The 20,926-nt window shown below is 36.5% G+C and overlaps 2 protein-coding genes, 2 non-coding genes and 1 pseudogene across 20 annotated transcripts; 4 read left to right on the top strand and 1 right to left on the bottom strand.

Moving 5' to 3' along the window:
• Nucleotides 1–50: 50 nt before the first annotated feature.
• LOC113701157 (octanoyltransferase LIP2p, chloroplastic-like) lies at nucleotides 51–7,677 on the bottom strand. Of its 7 annotated transcripts, none has more exons than XM_027221681.2 (7): nucleotides 7,431–7,677; nucleotides 3,228–3,292; nucleotides 2,876–3,140; nucleotides 2,272–2,422; nucleotides 1,103–1,483; nucleotides 673–799; nucleotides 51–424 (listed from the first exon to the last, which is right to left on the bottom strand). In XM_027221681.2, the coding sequence occupies exons 1-5, from the start codon at nucleotides 7,446–7,448 to the stop codon at nucleotides 1,125–1,127; spliced, it is 858 nt and encodes a 285-aa protein (XP_027077482.2). In that variant the 5' UTR covers nucleotides 7,449–7,677; the 3' UTR covers nucleotides 51–424; nucleotides 673–799; nucleotides 1,103–1,124. The 7 variants fall into 7 exon arrangements, with proteins under 7 accessions (XP_027077482.2, XP_027077481.2, XP_027077478.2 ...); XM_027221680.2 differs by having other exon boundaries at nucleotides 1,081–1,483; nucleotides 3,228–3,376; nucleotides 7,431–7,676; XM_027221677.2 differs by having other exon boundaries at nucleotides 3,228–3,376; nucleotides 7,431–7,675.
• A 3,058-nt stretch (nucleotides 7,678–10,735) lies between these two features.
• Nucleotides 10,736–14,638, top strand: LOC113701154 (F-box/kelch-repeat protein SKIP6-like). 11 transcript variants are annotated; one of them, XR_011818365.1, is made up of 4 exons: nucleotides 10,736–11,905; nucleotides 12,925–13,418; nucleotides 13,722–14,005; nucleotides 14,214–14,638. XR_011818365.1 is itself a non-coding variant. In XM_027221673.2 (3 exons), exons 1-2 carry the CDS (start codon nucleotides 10,777–10,779, stop codon nucleotides 11,884–11,886), a joined length of 930 nt encoding a protein of 309 aa, XP_027077474.1. In that variant the 5' UTR covers nucleotides 10,736–10,776; the 3' UTR covers nucleotides 11,887–11,905; nucleotides 14,214–14,638. The 11 variants fall into 11 exon arrangements, 4 of the variants coding, with proteins under 4 accessions (XP_027077474.1, XP_027077473.1, XP_071915540.1 ...); XR_011818364.1 differs by lacking the exon at nucleotides 12,925–13,418 and adding an exon at nucleotides 12,161–12,252; XR_011818363.1 differs by lacking the exon at nucleotides 12,925–13,418 and adding an exon at nucleotides 12,124–12,252.
• On the top strand, nucleotides 12,677–12,769 carry LOC113702534 (small nucleolar RNA snoR27). Its single transcript, XR_003451178.1, has one exon. It is a non-coding gene; the product is annotated as a small nucleolar RNA snoR27 (small nucleolar RNA).
• Nucleotides 12,872–12,959, top strand: LOC113702529 (small nucleolar RNA snoR26). Its single transcript, XR_003451173.1, has one exon. It is a non-coding gene; the product is annotated as a small nucleolar RNA snoR26 (small nucleolar RNA).
• On the top strand, nucleotides 13,286–13,367 carry LOC113702543 (small nucleolar RNA snoR27; annotated as a pseudogene).
• Nucleotides 14,639–20,926: the final 6,288 nt, after the last annotated feature.

The following is a 20,926-nucleotide window of genomic DNA, read 5'->3' as shown; positions in this document are numbered from 1 at the left end:
CTCGGACGCAGTACAAAGCGTTGGGGGCCAAAGGGAAAACACAATTCAGATTTCCAAAATCTTTCCAACTGAACTCTAAGATTTCCAACCGTTAACAAGGAAACAATTCCAACTGAAATGCCAAGATTTTTTACAAAGTTTCAACCAGCAAGACTGTCTGAATCCTGGTTGAACTGATCAACATATCCAGCTCCCCTTGTCCAATTGCAGTACATAATCAAAATCTGCTAAATTTCTTTTATGGGTTCCTGCCACCAATTTTGAACCATATTGCTTTTTGACAGTTTGAATTGAGATCTCTCAAAGCTTCCCGTCAGTGGGGTTCAACTTTTGCCATCACAACACACCTTGAAGGATACAGAAGTTGATGCCTCCAGGAAACAAGTACTCGAGGGCCAGGCAGAGGCTATATCCCCAAGTCAGCCTAATTAAAATTTTTTGTCAATCAACAGATCCAAATCACAAGTAACTTTATACAAATTATAATGCTGAACTAAATTTCAATCAGCAAGATGATCTAAAGATGACAGTTTTGTAAAAATCAGCTGTAACCTAGTAATGCTTAAACTTATAGCACCCTCAAACTACTTCACAGTATCACAAAAATATAGAGAAGGAAAATTAAAAGCACATACAATGCAAACTAGTAATGTGCTTAGCTGGAGTAATTACCAAGTAAACTACATATTTTAGATCATACTCTGGTTCCTAGTTAGCTCTTCTTCTTGAACAGGCATTGGAGCAAATCTGATTCCAGCCAACTCAAACTCTTTCAATTTCAGGCAGTCATCAAGGGCATCTGCAGATGTGCAAATGTATTGCCATTACAATCCTCGAGAATCATGTAAATTCTGTCACGCAATTTTGCGCTCCAAAGGCTATTTGCAGAAAAGATTCATCATCCCATTTATTAGACTCCTATCTCTCAGTAAATGAAAGAATAAAATGCTCTGAAAGTCAATAGACCATAAAGATTTGCACAAACTTGCTTTAAAGAGAATTTGAATATTCAAGAATCCTGACACTGTAAAACTAAGCCGAGTCTTGAAATTTTCTGCATAAATGGAGTGTAAGACATACTTAACAGCAAAATGGAAAGCACCTGGTGCATCCTTCATGTTCTTTTAGTCTCCTTTTTCAGTTATGGAATGTAAAACCTCAGGCCTTTCCCAGGCAATTCCTGCTGGGATAGGCTTATGACGGAGGTGAACTTGAAAAATTTTGCAAAACTCTTGAACCAAAGATTTGTGAGTAATATCAATCAGCTGGTTATCATCAATGTCATACTTGTTTTCAGCTCCACGTTGATTAGGTGAAACATGTTCCTGCAACAGACCCTTTATGCTTCCAACTTGACGATCTTGAATACCGCAAGGGACAATTTGACCAAATGCTGTCAGATCTGTGGCAACATTCAATGCTAATCCATGGTATGCTATCCACTGTGACACTTTTATACCAATAGCTGCCAGTTTTTGGTCTCCTGAAGGGGTCACAAGTGTTAGTCTCTGTCTATTTCACCAGCAATCTTAAATTAAATGCTAAATATGACATTGCTATTAAGAAGTCAATAGCAAATTAATTTTACTATAAAACCATCACGCATGGATCCATTCAATCCAGCTTTTCCAGAAGGATAATTCCTAAAGCACATCAGAGGAAGGGAAAAGATGTCAAGGACAAAAGACAAGAACAATCTATCTGTAAAACTTTATGCATATGTGCTGAAAACTCACAATTTTCAGATGATACATATGGAATGAGATTCAAGTGTTGCTAAAAACAAATGGACTGTCAAAGTGCCTTAAGAATTGAAAACATGATAGTAGACTACAAATTTAATCCAAGGACATAAAAAAGTGTAAGTTCTTTCTATCCTTAATGACAACCGATGAAAAAAGTGATAGCACTGACCATATTTTTAGTCTGCCAATTTTTCAATGAAAAGTCTACTTGCAAAATGTTCACAGAACTCATTCTATTATGGAATCTACATTCAAGATTCTTGCCTTGGATGTCACTTCCAACTAGTTAAATGAACAACAATCAAATCCTCTTTGATGATAGGAAGATATCAAGGCATTTTCAGCAGCTACATGGTTACTTATTCACATAGAAAGGAATTCTATACTTGTCCACACAAACAGTTATTAGAGGCCAAACCTAATCCTTCCAAATTACAAATTGAATAACCTTCACTCATTTCACAACCATGCCTTGTGTAAGTATGGCAAAGGCAATAGAATATTAGTCAAAGGATTGCCAACCTACCAACCCAAACACCAGTTAGGCCCTCAATACGTGAAGCTTTAATGAAAAATGTTGAGGAAAGAACACGAATAACAACTTCTTCAAGTGCCCTGAGGTACCAATGAAGATCCATTTTGTGATATCGGAGATTGATTATTGGGTAAATCACTAGCTACAAAACAAAAATGTAAAATGTCAGAATTAAAAAGGTTTTGATGCTCAAAGAAACACATTTATTTAATTGACAGCCTTGAGCATGATACAGGATACATGCTACTGAATCTGCTGGAACAACTTATAAGACTACTTATTTATAAGATTACATATTTGATTCTAGACTCTGGGATGGTGGAACAAACCCAACTTCCCAAATGCTTGAGGAAGCAAATATACCCAGCCTGAATGCAGTCAGGTTTAAACAAATGGCTTTCCCTTCAAATTGATCCCACAAAAGTTCTAATAACATGACTACCATTATCATGAGAAACACATATCTGAGTGGATAGCACAAAACACTAGTTAGTCAACCCAGGTTCAGGTCTGAATATCTTCCAAATATTCCTGAGCTATAAAAATAACACCCTAAGATATTAGGTACAAAATTCTGCTGAAAAGTAGAATCTACCTGTCCAGGTCCATGGTATGTAACTTCGCCTCCCCGTTCGGTTCGATATACATTAATGGGCGCATTTTTCATGCTAAAATTCAAGTATGCCTCAGAACTACGAGTACCCAATGTATAAACAGGATGGTGCTGCAAAATGATCAGTGTGTCTGAACAGTCTTTTTCCCTTTCGATCAATTCCTTCCTCTTTTTAACTATGTCCTTCTGCCAAGACCATGCCTCAGCATAGGGAATGAGTTCTTTATGCATGTCATAAAACTCACAACTGCCACGCAATAAAAATTCAAAGAATGAAAGTTTGAAAAACTCAAAAGCGTGTTCAAACAGTCTCAGTGTTCAAAAGTGAATGCACCTTCTTTTAACTTCATTTGTCATCGCAACTGCTGAATTTACAACACAAGAACGACTGCTTGGCCTCTGTTTTGATGAATTAATAAGTTGGTTTCCTGGGATTGAGCCAGAAACAGTGCTTGCTAGTAGAATCATATTTATTGTGGTATTCTAGCAAGTAGAAAATCAAGACATATTAGTATAATAGTCACAAATCTCAGTCTGCTAAATACCACCTTTTCCACTTCTTTGCAGCAATGTTTCAATAAAGCGTGCAACTGCAACGAGGCAGTAATACACCCCTTATGATGTCAACCAGTAAGTTAGTTTCATGTTGAAATTAGAGACTATCATAATTTCCATGAAGAATTTTTCTCGTTTAGCATTCCCACTGATAAAAGTTAATAGCTCACATCCAAGTAAAAAGCATGTTTCACATTCTTCAAAAGAAAAGAAAATCTACTCCCAGCAACTGTATTGATCTCCTAAGTTCTATCGCATAACCATTAGCTGAAAATGTTAAAAGCTAAATACTACTAGTCAAAACACATGCCAATCTAATTCCCACATTAAAGGGTCATCTCAGAAATACCTCACAGACATTTCTACAAATACTTTGTCTATAAAAAAGAATCTTTATTTCGTCATGTAGCAGATTATGGCTGGGAAATAGGGGCATACCTATGCCTTTTCCGAGAGTCAGTGGTTATTCAATTCCTAGAAAAACAGTTATCTGTTAAAAATACTAGTATAAAGCAATAAGCAGCCAAGAGTATCTTTATTGCCGGCGCAACATTGGATCATTGAACTGACAAATTTTCCTACCATTATCTCCTAAATTTAAGACGATCAAATAGAACCCATTCAACTCTTTTCGATGATGGATAGGGGGAAACAGTTGGGGAGAGAAAAAGGAGAGATTGATGATGGGCTTTGGTGGACTTGGTAGTCCGCTGTAGACTGCGGCTGACGGAAGACACAAGAAAGAAAGAAGGGGGTCTTATTAATTTTGGGTTTTCGAACAGTTTAACCCCTTAAATATTTGCTCATCTAACAGTTTAGTCCTTACTGGTTTGTTTGAGAGCTTTATTTATTTTTCTTTTAAAGCAAACACAAAAGGAAAACTAGAATCAGAAAATACAAACCCAAAGAGAAAAGGGTAAAAAACAAAACAGCCCTTTATGGTTTCAAAACGTACAACATGACACCCTATGTTTTGAACTAAATTGTAAAGGTGACGAAATCCGTTAAGTTTAACGGAAATGACTTATTGGAACTTTAAAAAAATTTTATACCTAAATTTTAACAAATATACCTGTTCTATCCCTTAGCACTTAATTATTTCTCTCTAGAGAATAAAATAAATGATTTTGTTAAGCTGTCTTTTCCTTAATTATATCAGGGCATTTTTGTCATTTCGTCCATTTCCGTTAAATTTAACGGATTCCATCACCTTTACAATTTAATTCAAAGTATGAGGTCTCGTATTGTGCGTTTTGAAACCACGAGGGGCTTTTCTGTATATTACGTTTACCACGGGGTTTTTTTTTTTTTAAACCCAAGAGAGAGAAAATTAGAACCATGTGGAACTACAGAGCAGAACGAGAAAAAGATACAAGAAGCACATATTCATCAAACTGCTGCTTAATCAATTATGGTTAAAACAACTCTAATGAATGTGTCATTTGTAAGTAAAAACCAATTATGGTTACAACAACTCTGATTTACGAAATTTGAAATTAAGTTTTAACTTTGCATATGTCACTTACATTTAACCTCGCTAATGCATACATAGGCAGATGGCATTAGAAAATTTCTAGCACTAAATTACTAACATTGTCTTTTAGTCCATTAGAATTCATGGTTAAAATATGAAAAAAGAGATAGATTACACTTAACGAGAATAATCTAGAATGGGATTAAGACACATAGGAATCCTTGCATTGTGAGAAACCATTTTAATGTACATATTTGCAAAATTGTATATTGAAAATTGACATTGTGCAGGAACCATTTAACCTTCATTTGCAATGATCTCAAATTCTTCATCTATGATTTGATGTTATGTGATGGCAATATTAATCTTGCTCCTTGTAATAAAATGACTAGTAGGGAAACATATTCATAGTCTAGACTTAAATTTTGACCTTTACACATTTCAAGGCCATAGACATGCTCAATATATTAAAAGGTCCTGTTTCACTAAAGACTTTAACTTCACTTTTCCAGTCTACGTCCAGTGAGGATAGCCCACATTGTAATCCCAACATCAGAAGATTCAAGGGAAGGAACACCCATCAACAAAGCCATATAATTGGAAAATGTCACACAATAATATAACCAAAAATAAAGGCTTGACAACAGAACACCACAAATCTCATTAACCAGATCATGACTTACTGGCATGAAAAGTATTTGGTGACAACTATCAGCGTAGAAAAGTACTAAAGAAGTTCTATTCCTTTTCATTTATTTCCTTTCAAGAGAAGAATGTTATACAATTAAAAAAATTTATGCCGTTTCTCAGTTTTAAGCTCATCTTATTGCGGTCTCAGAGTTTCTACTATTGTCACATAAAACCCTAAGCTTCTTTATGATTTCTGAGTGATAACAAGCCAAAAGTAAGTATATGTAGATCAGATTAAGTCAAAGCATGTAAATTTACATGCATAAAAATACACATACTTCTGATCCCCTCATTCTCCACTATAATTCCTATAATCTTCTTCAGTGTTTAGCTTGCATTGATTTTAGAACAACTGAGATGTAAGTTTAATTCAGCTATAACAAGCACATCCTTCTTACGACTAAGCATTTTTCTCCATGAATCTAACATTCTACGGCTTTGACAACACACGTCATGGTTTAGAAGACTGAGAAAGAGATCAAATATTTAGGGCTCCTATGGTCTGCCTTATAAACTGGCTTTGATTATTTTGATGATCAACAAGTAAGAGAATCAACTACCATAACTTCTTCCACCGCCCCTATTACACTCTCCGCATTTTATTTATGCCCTTGCTTAGTTCTAATTTCCTGTTTGAATTCAGACACAAGCAGCATTTATTGACTTTATCATCCTAAGCTGCTCTAAGACAGTGCACTAGGGGCCTTCTGACCACCCTATCCTGAGACCAACTGCCAACATAATTGGTGGATCTCTCTGGTCCTGGTGGTCAAACTAAATGACTCACAAGACCAGGTTAAGACAACCTCAAGCAGTGCTTCCAGCCAACAACAAACACTACTCAAGACTTCGTATATAGTGTTAGCACTTAAATAAACAAGCATCGTTTATTGCTTTGCATTATTAAAGGAACCTAATTGAATATGGATAAAACATCCAAAAACCCTAAACTTGAAAACAAAGTGCATAAAAAGTTGCAGCTGAGCTAGCAAAGAAAGGTTTGTCCACTATAAATCAAATGCAAATAGACTTGAATCAATCTGCACTCTACCGAATGAATGATTTCTTCCATACGTGTTGCCAGTAACAATTCAGCACTACTCTTCCACCGACAAATGTTATAAAAGTAAACATTCTTTGCCAACATCCTCACTTCTCAATTAGTCCAAAAAATGACCAGCTATCCTAAATGGGTTTTTAGTAAACCTTGATAAAGCCCTTGTGAATCATGTAAATTAAGACCTCATATTAACTTAAAAAACAACTCATACTTCACTGGAATACGCCTAATTATTTGTAGCAAATTCTTCAATAATTTCATAACCGTCAACTACCCATCTCTTCAATCTCATTATTAGTTTAGTTTCTTTCCAATCTGAAGTGCAAGTGGAGTGCATAAACTGGAACAAAACCAAAATTATTAACACAAAAATCAAACTTTGACAGCGCCGATTCAATTTCTATTTAATCATCAACTTTTTTCTTTTATTTTGAGCACAAATGTAACTTTATTTGATAAGAGAACACATCATAAACAGAGAGCACAAACCTCAGTAACAAACTGCTGAACAGCCAAAAAATGAAAAAAAAAAATTACCCCCCCCCCCCCCCAAACACCCAAATTAAGACAAAACACAGTACATAATAGAGGGACTACTCAAAGATATCAAAAGGCAAACTTCATTCAATAGCTAGTCCACAATTCTCACTCATGCGTTCACCTTATACCCCTCCACGCTACAACCAGGAAAAAAAGGGGAAAAGAAAAATTAAACAAGATTCCCAGACTTCCACAGGTATCCAAATTTATAATTGTACCTGAGTTGTGGCAAGCATTCAGCTGAATTCAGTAATTAATAGGCTTTCTTCATGATAATTCCACGGATAGAAAAGAACAGAAAATTCGATCAATATCTAAGACTGTGTAGAATAAATAAGCCCATGAAAAGAGGCGGGAGGTGAAGAACTGATTAAAAATAAAAATAAAAACCTGGCGGTGGCGGGCGGAAAGACCACGGCAATATTAAAAACGGAAGAAACTTTTATGCTGCCATAGGATTATGTATATTACGAGTGGGGAGGCCCAAATTGGTCCAAATTGGTGTTTTTAACCCTAAGTTTCTTAAATTGTTCAAGACTAGTCCTAGCAGTTATTTTTCTAACAAATAAAAGAGGTCAAAAATAAATTTTCTAACAAATAATTTTTTAAGTGAAAAATTAATTACTATTTTGGCTGTCCAAGAAACTTTTATATGGTTTTATCTTCCAGCAGAGAAAAACCAATTGAGGAAAAAAATGTGAATCCACAATATATATACATATATATATATATATAATTGGTCCAAATTGGTGTTTTTAAACTTAAGTTTTTAAAATTGTTCAAAGACTTCAAGTATTATATTCCTACTAATTATTTTTTAACAAATAATAGAGCTCAAAAAAATTTTCCTAACAAATAATTTTTTTAAGTGAAAAATTAATTACTATTTTGGTTTTCCAAGAAACTTTTATATGGTTTTATCTTCGAATGGAGAAAAATCAATTGAGAAAAAAACGTGAATCCACTATATATATATATATACACACACACACACATATATTTGAGACTAAATTTTTTTTTTTTTTGTTATTATCTTTTGTTTATGCATTATGTAGTTCATTATGAATTTTCTTTGATACTTTCATGATTAATCAAATAGTCTTAACTGATATTATTAGGTCATATAAGTTGTTCAAACTCGATAATTCAGTTGGACTTCCCCTCAGAAATTTCATCAATTTATTATGACCTCACAATTTTATTTAATTTTTTTTTTGGTTTTTGTTTCATTTAATCCTCTGTGAGCCAAAATACACTGTAACATTTTACATGGCATCTTCCAGTTTTTTCAGTGTTTCACATGACCTCACAAATTTTATTTCATGTTCCTCAATTTTATTTCAATACATTTGCACATCTGCAGATGCTCTTGATGACTGCCTGAAATTGAAAGAGTTTGAGTTGGCTGGAATCAGATTTGCTCCAATGCCTGTTCAAGAAGAAGAGCTAACTAGGAACCAGAGTATGATCTGAAATATGCAGTTTACTTGGTAATCACTCCAGCTAAGCACATTACTAGTTTGCATTGTATGTGCTTTTAATTTTCCTTCTCTATATTTTTGTGATACTGTGAAGTAGTTTGACGGTGCTATAAGTTTAAGCATTACAGCTGATTTTTACAAAACTGTCATCTTTAGATCATTGAAATTTAGTTCAGCATTATAATTTGTATAAAGTTACTTGTGATTTGGATATGTTTTTTTTTTGTCGCAATGATAGATGTCCTATAACCTAATCTAGCCTAGTCTAAGGGGAAGGGGAGGGGGTTCGATGTGAGTACAGTCTCCATCGATGAAGGTCAATTAAGACCGCCACAAATTGTGTCAAATTTGTGGGAGGCAAGGATTGAACCCCTGACCTCCAGCATCACCTTTAATGGTGATGACCACTGGACCAAATGGCCAGTGGCTTGTGATTTGGATATGTTGGTTGACAAAAATTTTTAATTAGGCTGACTTAGGGATATAGCCTCTGCCTGGCCCTCGAGTACTTGTTTCCTTCCTGGAGGCATCAACTTCTGCATCCTTCAAGGTGTGTGTTGTGGTGGCAAAAGTTGAACCCCACTGACGGGAAGCTTCGAGAGATCTCAATTCAAACTGTCAAAAGGCAATATGGTTCAAAATTGGTGGCAGGAACCCATAAGAGAAATTCAGCAGATTTTGATTATGTACTGCAATTGGACAAGGGGAGCTGGATATGTTGATCAGTTCAACCAGGATTCAGACAGTCTTGCTGGTTGAAACTTTGTAAAAAATCTTGGCAATTCAGTTGGAACTGTTTCCTTGTTAACGGCTGGCAATCTTAGAGTTCAGTTGGATAGATTTTGTTTCCCCGTTGTCAGTTCGAACTTGGAAATCTCAGATTGTGTTTTCCCTTTGGCCCCCAACGCTTTGTACGGCGTCCGAGTATACGTCAAATGGCCCTTTTAGAAGATATGTCAATGAGATATTGCACAATTTTCATTTATTTAGTAGTATATAAGAAAATGAAGCATTTCAATTACATAAAATGAATAATTTTAGTTAAATATTGCTAACACTTAAAAATTAATAATAATGACGTTGAAATCAAGCATGAATAATAAAATAAATTAATAATCAATCCGAGTTTGAGTTTAATTTTGAAAATTTTATAGAGGTGGTTGCCAATAGGGCTGGAGCTGAACCAAGTAGCTCGGCTCGAGCTCGCGAGCTACTTAGTCAGCAGCTTGAGCTCGAGCTCAGTTGACCCAGCTCGATCTCTAGCTCGAACTGCTCGTTAGAGCTATCAAGTCGAGTTCAATCTTGAAAATATAATATTCGAGAGCTCGACGAGCTCTATCGAGCTTTTTATAATATATATTTGTATTTTTATTATTATGAAATGTCAATAATATTTTTTATTTAAAATTATATATAAAATATTAATTTTTATTACTTAACCTTCATTAGACTTGATTGAGTTCGAATAAACTCGATTGAGTTTGATTTGAATTAATTACATTTACTTAAACTTGAGCTCGAGTTCGAGTTTGAGTTCTATAAATTGATGTCGAGTTCAAGCTCGAACTCAAATTTTAAAAGCTTGAACAGAGCTCCATCTTAGTTATTTTGCCTCGAGTCGTGCTCGAGCGACTCGACGGGACCCTAGTTGCCAATCAATAATTCAACGGGTTAATACCACTTTGTCCCCCCAAACTTTGGACGATTACCCACTTCAGTCCCTAAACTTCAAAATGGGACACTTAAATCCCTAAACTTATAAATACCTCCCATTTAAGGAAAATTGTTAACAAATCCTGAATGTCGTTGGTGGTCGAAGTGTCCCATTTTATAAGGGTTTAGGGATTTAAGTATCCCATTTTATAAGTTTAGGGACTTAAGTGGGAGGTATTTATAAGTTTAGGGACTTAAGTGTCCCATTTTGAAGTTTAGGGACTGAAGTGAGTAATCGTCCAAAGTTTGGGGGGACAAAGTGGAATTAACCCTAATTCAACATATAGGCATTTCCAAAGTTTTAGAGTCCCTATACGTATTTAGCTGCAACAACATTGGCATTTCCCAAGTTTCACAGTCCATTGGTTAGATGACCACCACCACTACCACCACCACCAGTGGCGGCCAGCCGCCACGACCATCGGCCGAACCCCAGCTGATCCCAGACCTCCCAGATGACGTGTCCATCAACTGCCTATCAAGAATCCCCAGATACTATTACCCTAAGCTCTCTCTTGTCTCAAGATCATGGCGCTCCGCCATAACCTCCTCTGCACTCTTCACCACCCGGTCCCTCCTCCATACCACCCAAACCTCTCTCTACCTCAACCTCCGTATCAACTACTCCTTCCACTGGTACACTCTCCTCTCTAATTGCCATAGCAGAAAAATCCCACAAAAACCCATTTTTCCCCTTCCCCGCATCCCGTTTCAGCCCGTAGGCCCTGCGTTCGCCGTCCTAGGCCCGAAAATATACGTAATTGGGGGGTCTATTAACGAAATTCCGTTAAATTTGATGTGGGTTTATGATTGTAGGTTTAATAGGTGGGAGGAAGGCCCAAGAATGAAGGTGGGACGGGAGTTCGCTGCGGCCGGGGTTGTTGATGGGAAGATTTATGTTCTAGGTGGTTGTGTTGTGGATAGCTGGGCACGGTCTGTGAACTGGGCCGAGGTTTTTGACCCGGATACTGGGTTGTGGGCCCCGGTGCCGAGCCCTATTGAGGTGAGGGAGAAGTGGATGCACGCGAGCGCGGTGGTGGAGGGGAGAGTTTATGCAATGGCGGATAGAGGTGGGGTGGTGTATGATGTTGGGCTGGGGAAGTGGGGAAACGTGTCCAAAAGGCTTGATTTGGGGTGGAGGGGGCGGGCTGCGGTGGTTCGGGGAGTGTTGTATTGTTATGATTATTTAGGGAAGATCAGAGGGTACGATGTGGAGGAAGATGTTTGGAAGGAGTTGAGGGGTGTAGGGAAAGGGTTGCCTAGGTTTTTATGTGGTGCGACGATGGTGAATTTCGATGGAAGGTTGTGTGTAGTTTGGGAGGGGAAGGGGAGTGGGAAGGAGGTGGAGATAATGTGTGCGGATATTGAAGTTTGGAAGGATGGGGATGGAATGTTGAGCGGAAGGATTTTATGGTCTGACGTGATTCTCACAGTTCCTAATGGAGCTGCGATTGTACATTGTATGGCATCTGAGTTCTGATGGTGATGTTTGGTGCAGGGTATGGCAATTGTTCTTTGGTGCATATGTTGTTTATAATATTCAGGTTCTTTTATCTTTGAAGCATGTTAGCCATTTAGTTATCTGATTCATTTGTTTGAATGCTTTGTTTTTTATGGGTTTAGCCTTGTACGGTTATACCATGCCTGTAAACTTCCCTCTCTCTCGTTCTAATTGAGTAGTCATTAAATATAGTTATATAAAACTGGTTCGTTGCAGAGAGTGTGAACTTTTACTTCATTCTTTGCGAGGAAAGGGGAAAATAGAGCGCAAATTGGGGGAATGGCCATTGACGAGGGAACATCCCTGAACCTCTGAAGCACACATAAAAAGGAACAAGCTCGATTGGTTCAGTCTATACTTTTTAATTGACTTCCCCCCCTTATTTGATATTAATTGGTCATCTTGCCTAAAATATGCTTTCATATAATTATGGAGCAAAAAATCTACAGAATAAAGCCAGTAGCTGAACATGTCCTATACTGTAACGAGGGTTAGCCAACAGACTGACTGCCTCCACTTTCATAAGAGTTTAAAAACATTTGATTTTCATATGCCAAGCAACGTCATTCATCCAATCCCAGAAGACCCAAACTAGTGTTTTATGTCTTTTGTTCTTTTGCCTAACTGTGAAGTCCCGCAGGCATAAATTGTTCTTTTAGGTTCCTCCTCCTTGTTTAGACATTTTAATCATTCATTACTGCTTCTTGAGCTTCTTGCTGGAAAATTTTCTTCTTTTTTATTATCCTATTTGCCTTTGAATTTTTCCTGGATGGACCGATGATGTAATAAGAAATAAACTGCGTTATCTATCTGCAATTTCCCAAATGGAATTGAAGATTAATTTGTCTTCCTGAGGTCCTGTATGATAATTATCAGTCTAATGGTTTCATAATGTCATTTTTTCAATTTCTTTTTCGATATTGAAGTCTGTACTGGTGGTTTAATTTGTTTTATGATCTGAGGATGAGCATCAGTGATGATATATGACAATTGTTATCCTTGCACTTTGATTACCAGTGAAGAAAACTATGGGGATTGACTCTGAGATGCTGTTCTCCCCATTTCCCACCTCTCTGTTGAGTTATGTACTTTATTTTTGATGTTGTAATCTGGAGATTCTGAGATTCAGTCGAATGGTATACTCACAGTTGTTTTACCCATGTATTCAAAATGGATTAGAGCCAAATGCAACATGAGCATTTTGGATTTGTTTGTTTTTTAAGATATTTTCTCGATTGACAAAATGGCCTTATAATGTGATACTCTGCTACTTTGATGTCCCCATGGTGATTGCGCTGCCATTGCTTGAATTTTTTTTTAGATTTAGACAGATTCAATATTTTTTGAACATTGGTGTAGTTTAGTCATGATTGTCCATTCTGGATCAGTGATGTTAATGTTTTTACTGCGTTATCTATCTGAAATCCAGTTGAGGATAGACTTACTTCCTGAGATCCAGTCCATTTTTTATTGAGCATCATTAATTACCACTCATGGATTATATTGCAAATGTGAGATACTACCCTCCTTGCCTTTTGTTTGTCCCAGGTTTTCTTAACAATCCGGTCCCAGAAGTGAGCATTTGAATTTATCATGAAAGTTCAATTTATAAGATCGCTTTTGCTTGCTATATGATGACTTTATAGTATGGAATTGCGTGTGTAGTCAGCTACCTTACACTTTTTCTTTCCCTCTGTTTCAACTCTTAGAATTTTGGTCCTCTTTTATTTTTGAGTCATTCTGTCATGTTGTTACTTGTCCTTGGTGTTCAAAATTTGTTCTTGAAGGTGATAATATCCTATATGTTTTTGCAGCTACTATTTGTAATTTGCAGACGACCATTAAGTGATAAGTCTTAGATGAGAACATATACTCCATTTGAGTTAATTTCTTGGAGCTTTGGTTCATTTTCAAGTCATTTTCTCCCATTGCCATCTGTCATTGGCATTCACAATTACCTTTAAGGGAATGAGAAATTCTGTTTTGCTTGTGAGGTCATTCACTTCAAAAGGCTGACGATCATTGAAGTGCCAGGCTTCTTTTATGGAACTTTGTTGCCAAAGCTGGTAGCTTCACATCTGTTCTTCTTCCCCTTCATGTAATTTCAAATTGCTTGCTTCTATAGTTCAAATGAAGTTTCATCCATTCACTCCCATTATTTTGGTCTGAAAAGGAGGGCTGCCTGAGCACGTGGGGCTTTACTGTTGATCTTCTTGTATGAGAGATGCATTATGATTTTTAGCTTCCTATTCCATTTATCCTGAGTACTTTCGTTGACGACAAAACCATTGTGGTGTTTTTCACAGGATTCTCACTGCAATCGATTTTTCCAACTACTCCAGTTGAGAAGCAGGTGATAAATTGCTTCTTAGCAGAATGATACTACTGGTAGTTTCTTCTAGCTCAGATTGTGTGACGAAGCAACATTGGGGTAGCCATCCAGCTGCTTCAGATTCTCGAAAGTGCCGAGGTGTATTGCGTAGTCCGAGTCACCACCATCTGAGGTACATTGGCAGATAATTTACTGGCCAAGTTTGCTACAGCCCATCTGGAAAGTAATCTGTATTTATATTCGGCTGCATTCCCGACACTGTCTAGATTCTGTAATGTTATTATGTGTATATACCATATAGGGTTCATCTGCAGCTGGCAATGTAAGTTGGACCAGTCCTGCTTCTTGTATGTACCTTTCTTTTCCCTTCTGATTTGAAATTAATTTACTGTGCTCGCATAGACCGGTTTTTTTTTTTTGTCAAAATGATAACATTTGTATTGATTTAAACTTGATAATACAAGAGCACTTTACAAAAGGAGCTCATTGCTCTCATAATCTATTCTTGCTAGATCTTTAATCCAGCCAGGGAAACATGATTCCCAATATACATCATTAACTAGCTTCAAGGCAAACTTTGCTAGCCTATGACACACTTCATTCCCTTCCCTATGTATAAAAGAGAAGTTGCATTGCTCAAAAAACTCCCTCAGTTGTTGTATGTCCTCCAGTATCACAGCACAGTTGCTGTTGTTGCATGAGACGGTTAAGATACAGTCTATCACATTCTTGCAGTCTGATTGTACTTCGATTCTTCTCCAGCCTGCTGCCTTTCCCAATTGCATAGACCGGTTGGATATCCGATAAAGTTCAGTTCATGCGTTTTATTCGTGCATGGTACTATAAATTCTACTCCCTTAGTTATTGGTTTCAGCATTGTTAAACCTTTCATCTGGATGGAAATCTTGTGCTCTCGTACAACTGCATGTCACTTAGGATCAAATTCATATGTTTATAGTCATTCTAATTCAAATACAGCTGCATGTTCAGTGATTTTGACCATTGTTGTACATTTCATTCGTAAATCCTGAGCTATATATATACGAGTAACTTCCACAAAAGGTCCTTTTTACAGTGATTATACGAGTGTAGGGATCCTTCTGCAAGAGTATGAGCGCCCATTGGAAATGCAGTATGATCTGCGGATGGATCCTTAGTGACGGTCAAAATGTTTAATTTTTCATGTTTTGACGGTTAATGCCCCTCGAAATGGTGTCTAAAACCTCTAAAAAAACTTCAGACCACTGGTGTTAATCACTTGGCTGAGAAAATACATGATTCATTAGACAAAAGTTGCAACTTTCAAATACTTCTGGATCATGTATAGAAATTACTTTTCTACGCTATAGAATTCTCTTGAAAAACAGCCCATAGTTCAAGTAGGATTTGTCTTATTTAGTGCAAAGAGTAAAAGACAAACAAATTTCAAATTGGTGAAGGATAATTTGTCCAAGTTCTATTGCACACAAATAATGGGCAACTAAAACCTAAAGAAAAGTGATTTTGAATCAAGATTTGAAATCTTTGCAAAGAGTAAAAGACAAACAAATTTCAAATTATGGTGAAGGATAATTTGTCCAAGTTCTATTGCACACAAATAATGGGCAATTAAAACCTAAAGAAAAGTGATTTTGAATCAAGATTTGAAATCTTTATTTTGTGTATCTATCTTTGTATCATTCAACCATTTTCTTTGTAATATCCCCAACATTTTGCACCTTAGATTGTGATACATTTCCCACATTTTGATGTACCCAATATAGATCACATCATGGGTGTATATTCTGAGTAAGGGTCCAAACGAGTTGAATTTCGGTCTAATCGAGTTGAGGCTCGTTCAAATTCAAGTTTGAGCTCGACGAGTTCAAAATGTCAAGTTTGAGTTTAAATTTTTTTTAAAAAAATAATTATTTTTTTTTAAAATAAATAAAATAATTTTTTTTAAAAAAATAAAATATTAGGAATATATATATAATTTTATTATTAAAATAAAAAATTATATATATAATCAAATTCGAATCGGCTCGGAAACTAACAAGATTAGTATTTTCAAACTCGAGTTCGACTTGATCAATTCAAATTTGACTCGAGTTCGACTTGATCAATTCAAATTTGACTCGAGCTCGATGTTCACCGATCTTGAGTCAAGTTCGGACTCGAACAACTCAATTCGTTTGCAGCTCTAATTATGAGTAAACAAGTTCCTTTCCCAAACAAAATACATATGTTTAATGTCTTTTACAACATTGCCTGATATGGTCCTATAACCAATCTTCACAGTTTCTGCAGGAAATATACAGTTATGCCAATGCACATTTATACCAAGGCATTTCCCAAGTTTCAGTCCACCGCTACAGTTATGCTATAGATATGAAGTATCATAAATTGTTAGTTGGCCCTTTTAGAAGGTCAATGAGATATCATTGCACAATTTTCATTTATTTAGTGCAAGAAAATGAAGTATTTCAATTACAAAAAAAGAAATAATTTTGGTTAAATTTTGATACACTAAAAGTTAGTATAATAACAATAATTGGGTTTGTTTGATTGTCAAGATTTGCCAATACATATATATATATATATATATATATATATATATATATATATATATATATATACCCTGAATATAATTTTCAACCACCTTTTTATCTCATATAAATTACATTACAAATAATGTTACAGTATTATTTTAGATACTTTTTTTTTGAATAATTTCCTATCCAAACAAACCCTTTGAATAAGATAAAAAATACAATACATTAAGTCGAATTTGAGTTGAATACAATACATTGAATTCGAACTTAAAAAGATAAAAATAATAATTAAATCGAATTTAAATTGAATTTTCAAGAGCTGGACGGTTAATTACTCAGATTATTGACCAAAAAAAGATTAATCGCACATGTATGGCTCTGACAGGGTTTTGGTATGAACTGAAAATTTCTGACTCTGACACAGCCCGGCAGCGAAAAATTTTTATTTTTTTTATAAAGCTGTCGGCTACCGGACTGACAGCCTCTGCACAAAGCTGCCCGGCAGCCAGTAAATTTTTTTTGAAAAAAAACTCCAAAGCAGTCGGCAGGGCTTATGAACAAAAAAAAAAAATGGCTGGCAGCTAATGTTGAGCATCCCGTCAGACATGTAAAGTTGAACAAAAAAAGCGCTGGTACCTAGCAGAGAACTCGACAAAAAAAAGCTATGTTCCACGAGAGTTTAGCATCCCGTGAATTAGCAGTTGTTTATTTTATTTTTTTTAAGCAACTTTGTAATCTAGCCGTGCAAACGAACGGCTAGATTTTGATTGATGCTTTATATAAGCACTGAGGAACTTCCTCATCGTTACTCCGCACCTCTCACTTTCTCCCACTCAGAGTTTACATTTCTCATTTTCTCACAGGTGAAGAATTGTCATGTTCTCTTTTTCTCACAGGCGAAGAACTGTCTTGTGGTCTCACAATGTAAACTCTGAGTGGGAGAAAGTGAGAGGCGCGGAGTAACGATGAGGAAGTTCCTCAGTGCTTATATAGAGCATCAATCAAAATCTAGCGGTCCGTTTGCACGGCTAGATTACAAAGTTGCTTAAAAAAAATAAAATAAACAACTGCCAATTCAGGGGATGCTAAACTCTTGTGGAACATAGCTTTTTTTTTTTTTCGAGTTCTCTTGTGAGAGCCCGTAATTTTTCATTTTAGGGTTTTATTATATTCAATGGCTTGTTTTCTGCACTTTCTGTATCCGGACAATTTTCTAGATAATTTTTATGAGTAAATAGAGTTTTTAGATGAGTTTTCTAGTATCGGTTAGGTTTTGAGAAATAAGAATGTATATCGGACGTGGGACCCACTAGTGCGGAAAGTTCCGTAAAATTCGGCCAACTAGGGTAAGTTTTGGATACTGAAATTAATTTACCGGGTGTTAAGAGATAAGTAGATGTTGCAATTTGGATTGATGTGAGAGGGAACAAAGGGATAGAGATGCATTAATAGAGTGACAAGTGTCACTTGGACATTGGTGGCACTTTTTGACTACTATTCCCACTTTTACCATTTGGTTAAAATAACTCAAAATTGATCAAAAATTCACTCAAAATTTGCTCTTCATAGCCGGCCCTCTCCTCCAAGAAAGAAAGAAAGAAAACTCTTCAAATTCTTGCCTCCATCTTGCTCAAATTCAACTAATCAACCACTTAATCTTACTTTTGTTCCATAGAAAACCTTAAGTGAGTGTTTGTGTGGGGTTTGGTGGAGTTGTTTGGAAAGCTAAGAGGACTTGTTGCTCTCTCTCTCTCTCTTGTTTCTAAGGTGAGTTATGAAGAACCACTCTCCTCCCTCTAATGATGCTTAATTTATGCTTAGTGGTAGTATAAGATGCAATTTTATGGATTATATTGTGATTTTTGGTTGAATTGATGAAGTTTTGTAATTATTGGGGATTTTTCTATTTTAATATGAATATGATTGTGTGGCTATGTATGATGATTGGAAATGGTATGTAAGGGATCTAGGAGGTGGAAAAAGTGGTTAATTGCAAGCAATTGCTGTTTTGGAAAGAAATTGAAAACTTAGGGTTTCATTGTTCTTCATTCTGCCCGGTTTTGTATCTCATAGTTAGAGGCCGAATTGGCTTTGGCTTAAAACATGAAAGTTGTAGGAAATGATATTTTAGAAGTTCCTGCAAAATTTCAGGTCAGTCGGAGTAGCGTAGCTTGAGAAAAGTCGAAATTACCCTTGCTGTCCTGGTTTTACCCGAATTTGGGAATTGCTTATGTAATTGGTTATTTTGGTTAGGAATGCTTCCGAATTGGTTGTTGAGGTCTTCTGATGAAATGTATCCCTATTTCTTAGCTTTCATATGGCTTTGGAATTTCTGGATTTGGACTTATGTAGGCTGTTTTATGATATTTGCACTAGAATGCGTTCTGTGAATCTGTTTTTGCGGTTCTAGTATAGTTGATTGCATTTTTGACCTGGTTACACTCGAAACTGGGTTGAGTGACCTTCTGTAATATTGTAACCCTATCTCTTAGCTTTGAAACGGTGGGTTTTGGACCTTAATCCGATAATTTTAGTGCCTTTGGTGCCATTACTGCAAAATGAGGTCAAAAACTATTTTTTTCAGGGCTAAAGCTAATGCCATTTCTGGATTTTCTGGTTTCCCCTAATGCTTGTATATGCTTATGGAACCCTATTGGGGTTGTATTTGGCATTGGTTTATGATTTGTAATCGAGTCTTATTTAGGGCTTGACTTTCATATCCGGTCATTTTCGAGCTAAATTTTGTACTTGAATGCCATTAAGCCTAGTGAACGGCTTTTGGGAATGAGATTATTTTTGTACGAGATGTTGGGACTGATTTGAGGAAATAATGAAGCCATGATGGCTGGAAAATAGGTAAACACAAGGGATATGCTGCTGAAATTTTACTTGAAGGCTAGTTGGATTTACTTGTGATTTGAGCGAAGGGCTTTTGGGTTGTTTGAACCTAAGTTTTCATGTTACCTTTTCGTTTCCAAAAATCATGTTTTGCACCCTTGCTTTAGTAATTATTTGGCGAGGCATACGACTGGTAGTCGAGCCTCACATATGCTCGATTTTTGAAAGTGGAACCTTCAATTGTTTTCCTTGGATTATTTTAGGGTTTTTTGGTGATTAAAGCTCTCTTTTGGGAGGTATCTGTACTGACCCCGGTGAGTGTTCCACTACTTGCTACCCGTTATGTGAAATATCTGAATATCTGAAATACTTGATTTATGACTGTTGGGGCCAAATACTGTTTTGATAAAAGGAAGGCGAGGGTGTACTTTATTACACTCGTTCTCTTGTTTGTTCATATGCCAATTTTGAGTGCGTATCTGAATCTGCTATCTGTATCTGTATCTGTTATTTGTATCTGGATCTGTATCTGTTCTGACGTCGTTTGGAAGCTTGTATCCAACGACTTTTCTGGGACCTCTGAGCTCAACACCTGTGGCCAGTTACTCGAGTCGGGCCGGCAAGGGCCTGGTCGATTAGATAACGAACCACGGTAGTCTGTTTTGGGATCTTTGGGTATTGAGACCCTTGATTCCTGTATACTCGAGTATTACCATTTCTGATCTGATTGGATTTCGGGCCCGGTAGGGGTATGTGAGGTGGAAGGAATCGAAGAAAGTGGAGTCTACGGTATTGGTTACTCCTTTAGCGTTGACGGAGTGTCAACTATTATTTCGATCAAGGTTCGGTGACTCAAATGGGAATTTGGCTCTTGAGAGCCACTTGTATCCTTCCGATTTGAATCATTGGTTCCTTTACTTTACATCTGGCATGTGTACCTGATTTGTTAAATGTGAAATGCCATGAGTTTACTGCTATATGTCTGGTACCTCATTGAGCGCAAGCTCACCCCCTTTCTGTTCTTTTTTTTTTTTGTTTTTCCTTACAGGAAAAGAAATACTTTTGGACTGGATTTGACAATTGGTTGCCGAATTGAGCTAGTTGGACATATCTTTTGTATAGCTCATTGATTGAAACCCTAAATGTATTTTTGGGTCCGTTTCTCTTTTGAATTTGGCAAACCGTACATGTATCCACTTTTGAGTCACTTTGGTATGCCCCTTTAGGTTGTATATGCTAAATTTCAACATGTAAATATTTGCTTGATATTTGGTTGGGTTTTGACGTGTCGGTTACTATTCATGACCGATTCCGG

This window comes from Coffea arabica, chromosome 7e (genome assembly GCF_036785885.1).
Source record: "Coffea arabica cultivar ET-39 chromosome 7e, Coffea Arabica ET-39 HiFi, whole genome shotgun sequence".
NCBI classification, from domain to species: domain Eukaryota; kingdom Viridiplantae; phylum Streptophyta; class Magnoliopsida; order Gentianales; family Rubiaceae; genus Coffea; species Coffea arabica.
The sequence above is the reverse complement of the archived record's forward strand: the minus strand, read 5'-3'. Positions and strand labels throughout refer to the sequence as shown.

Excerpts from the sequence above, each read along its gene's own strand:
- LOC113701157 (XM_027221680.2), bottom strand. Across the intron at positions 3,141-3,227 it reads ACAAATGAAGTTAAAAGAAG|TTGTGAGTTTTATGACATGC; the intron begins GTGCATTCACTT and ends ATTGCGTGGCAG. Across the intron at positions 2,423-2,875 it reads CATACCATGGACCTGGACAG|CTAGTGATTTACCCAATAAT; the intron begins GTAGATTCTACT and ends TTTGTTTTGTAG.
- LOC113701154 (XM_027221672.2), top strand. The coding sequence starts at position 10,777 with ATGACCACCACCACTACCACCACCACCAGTGGCGGCCAGCCGCCACGA.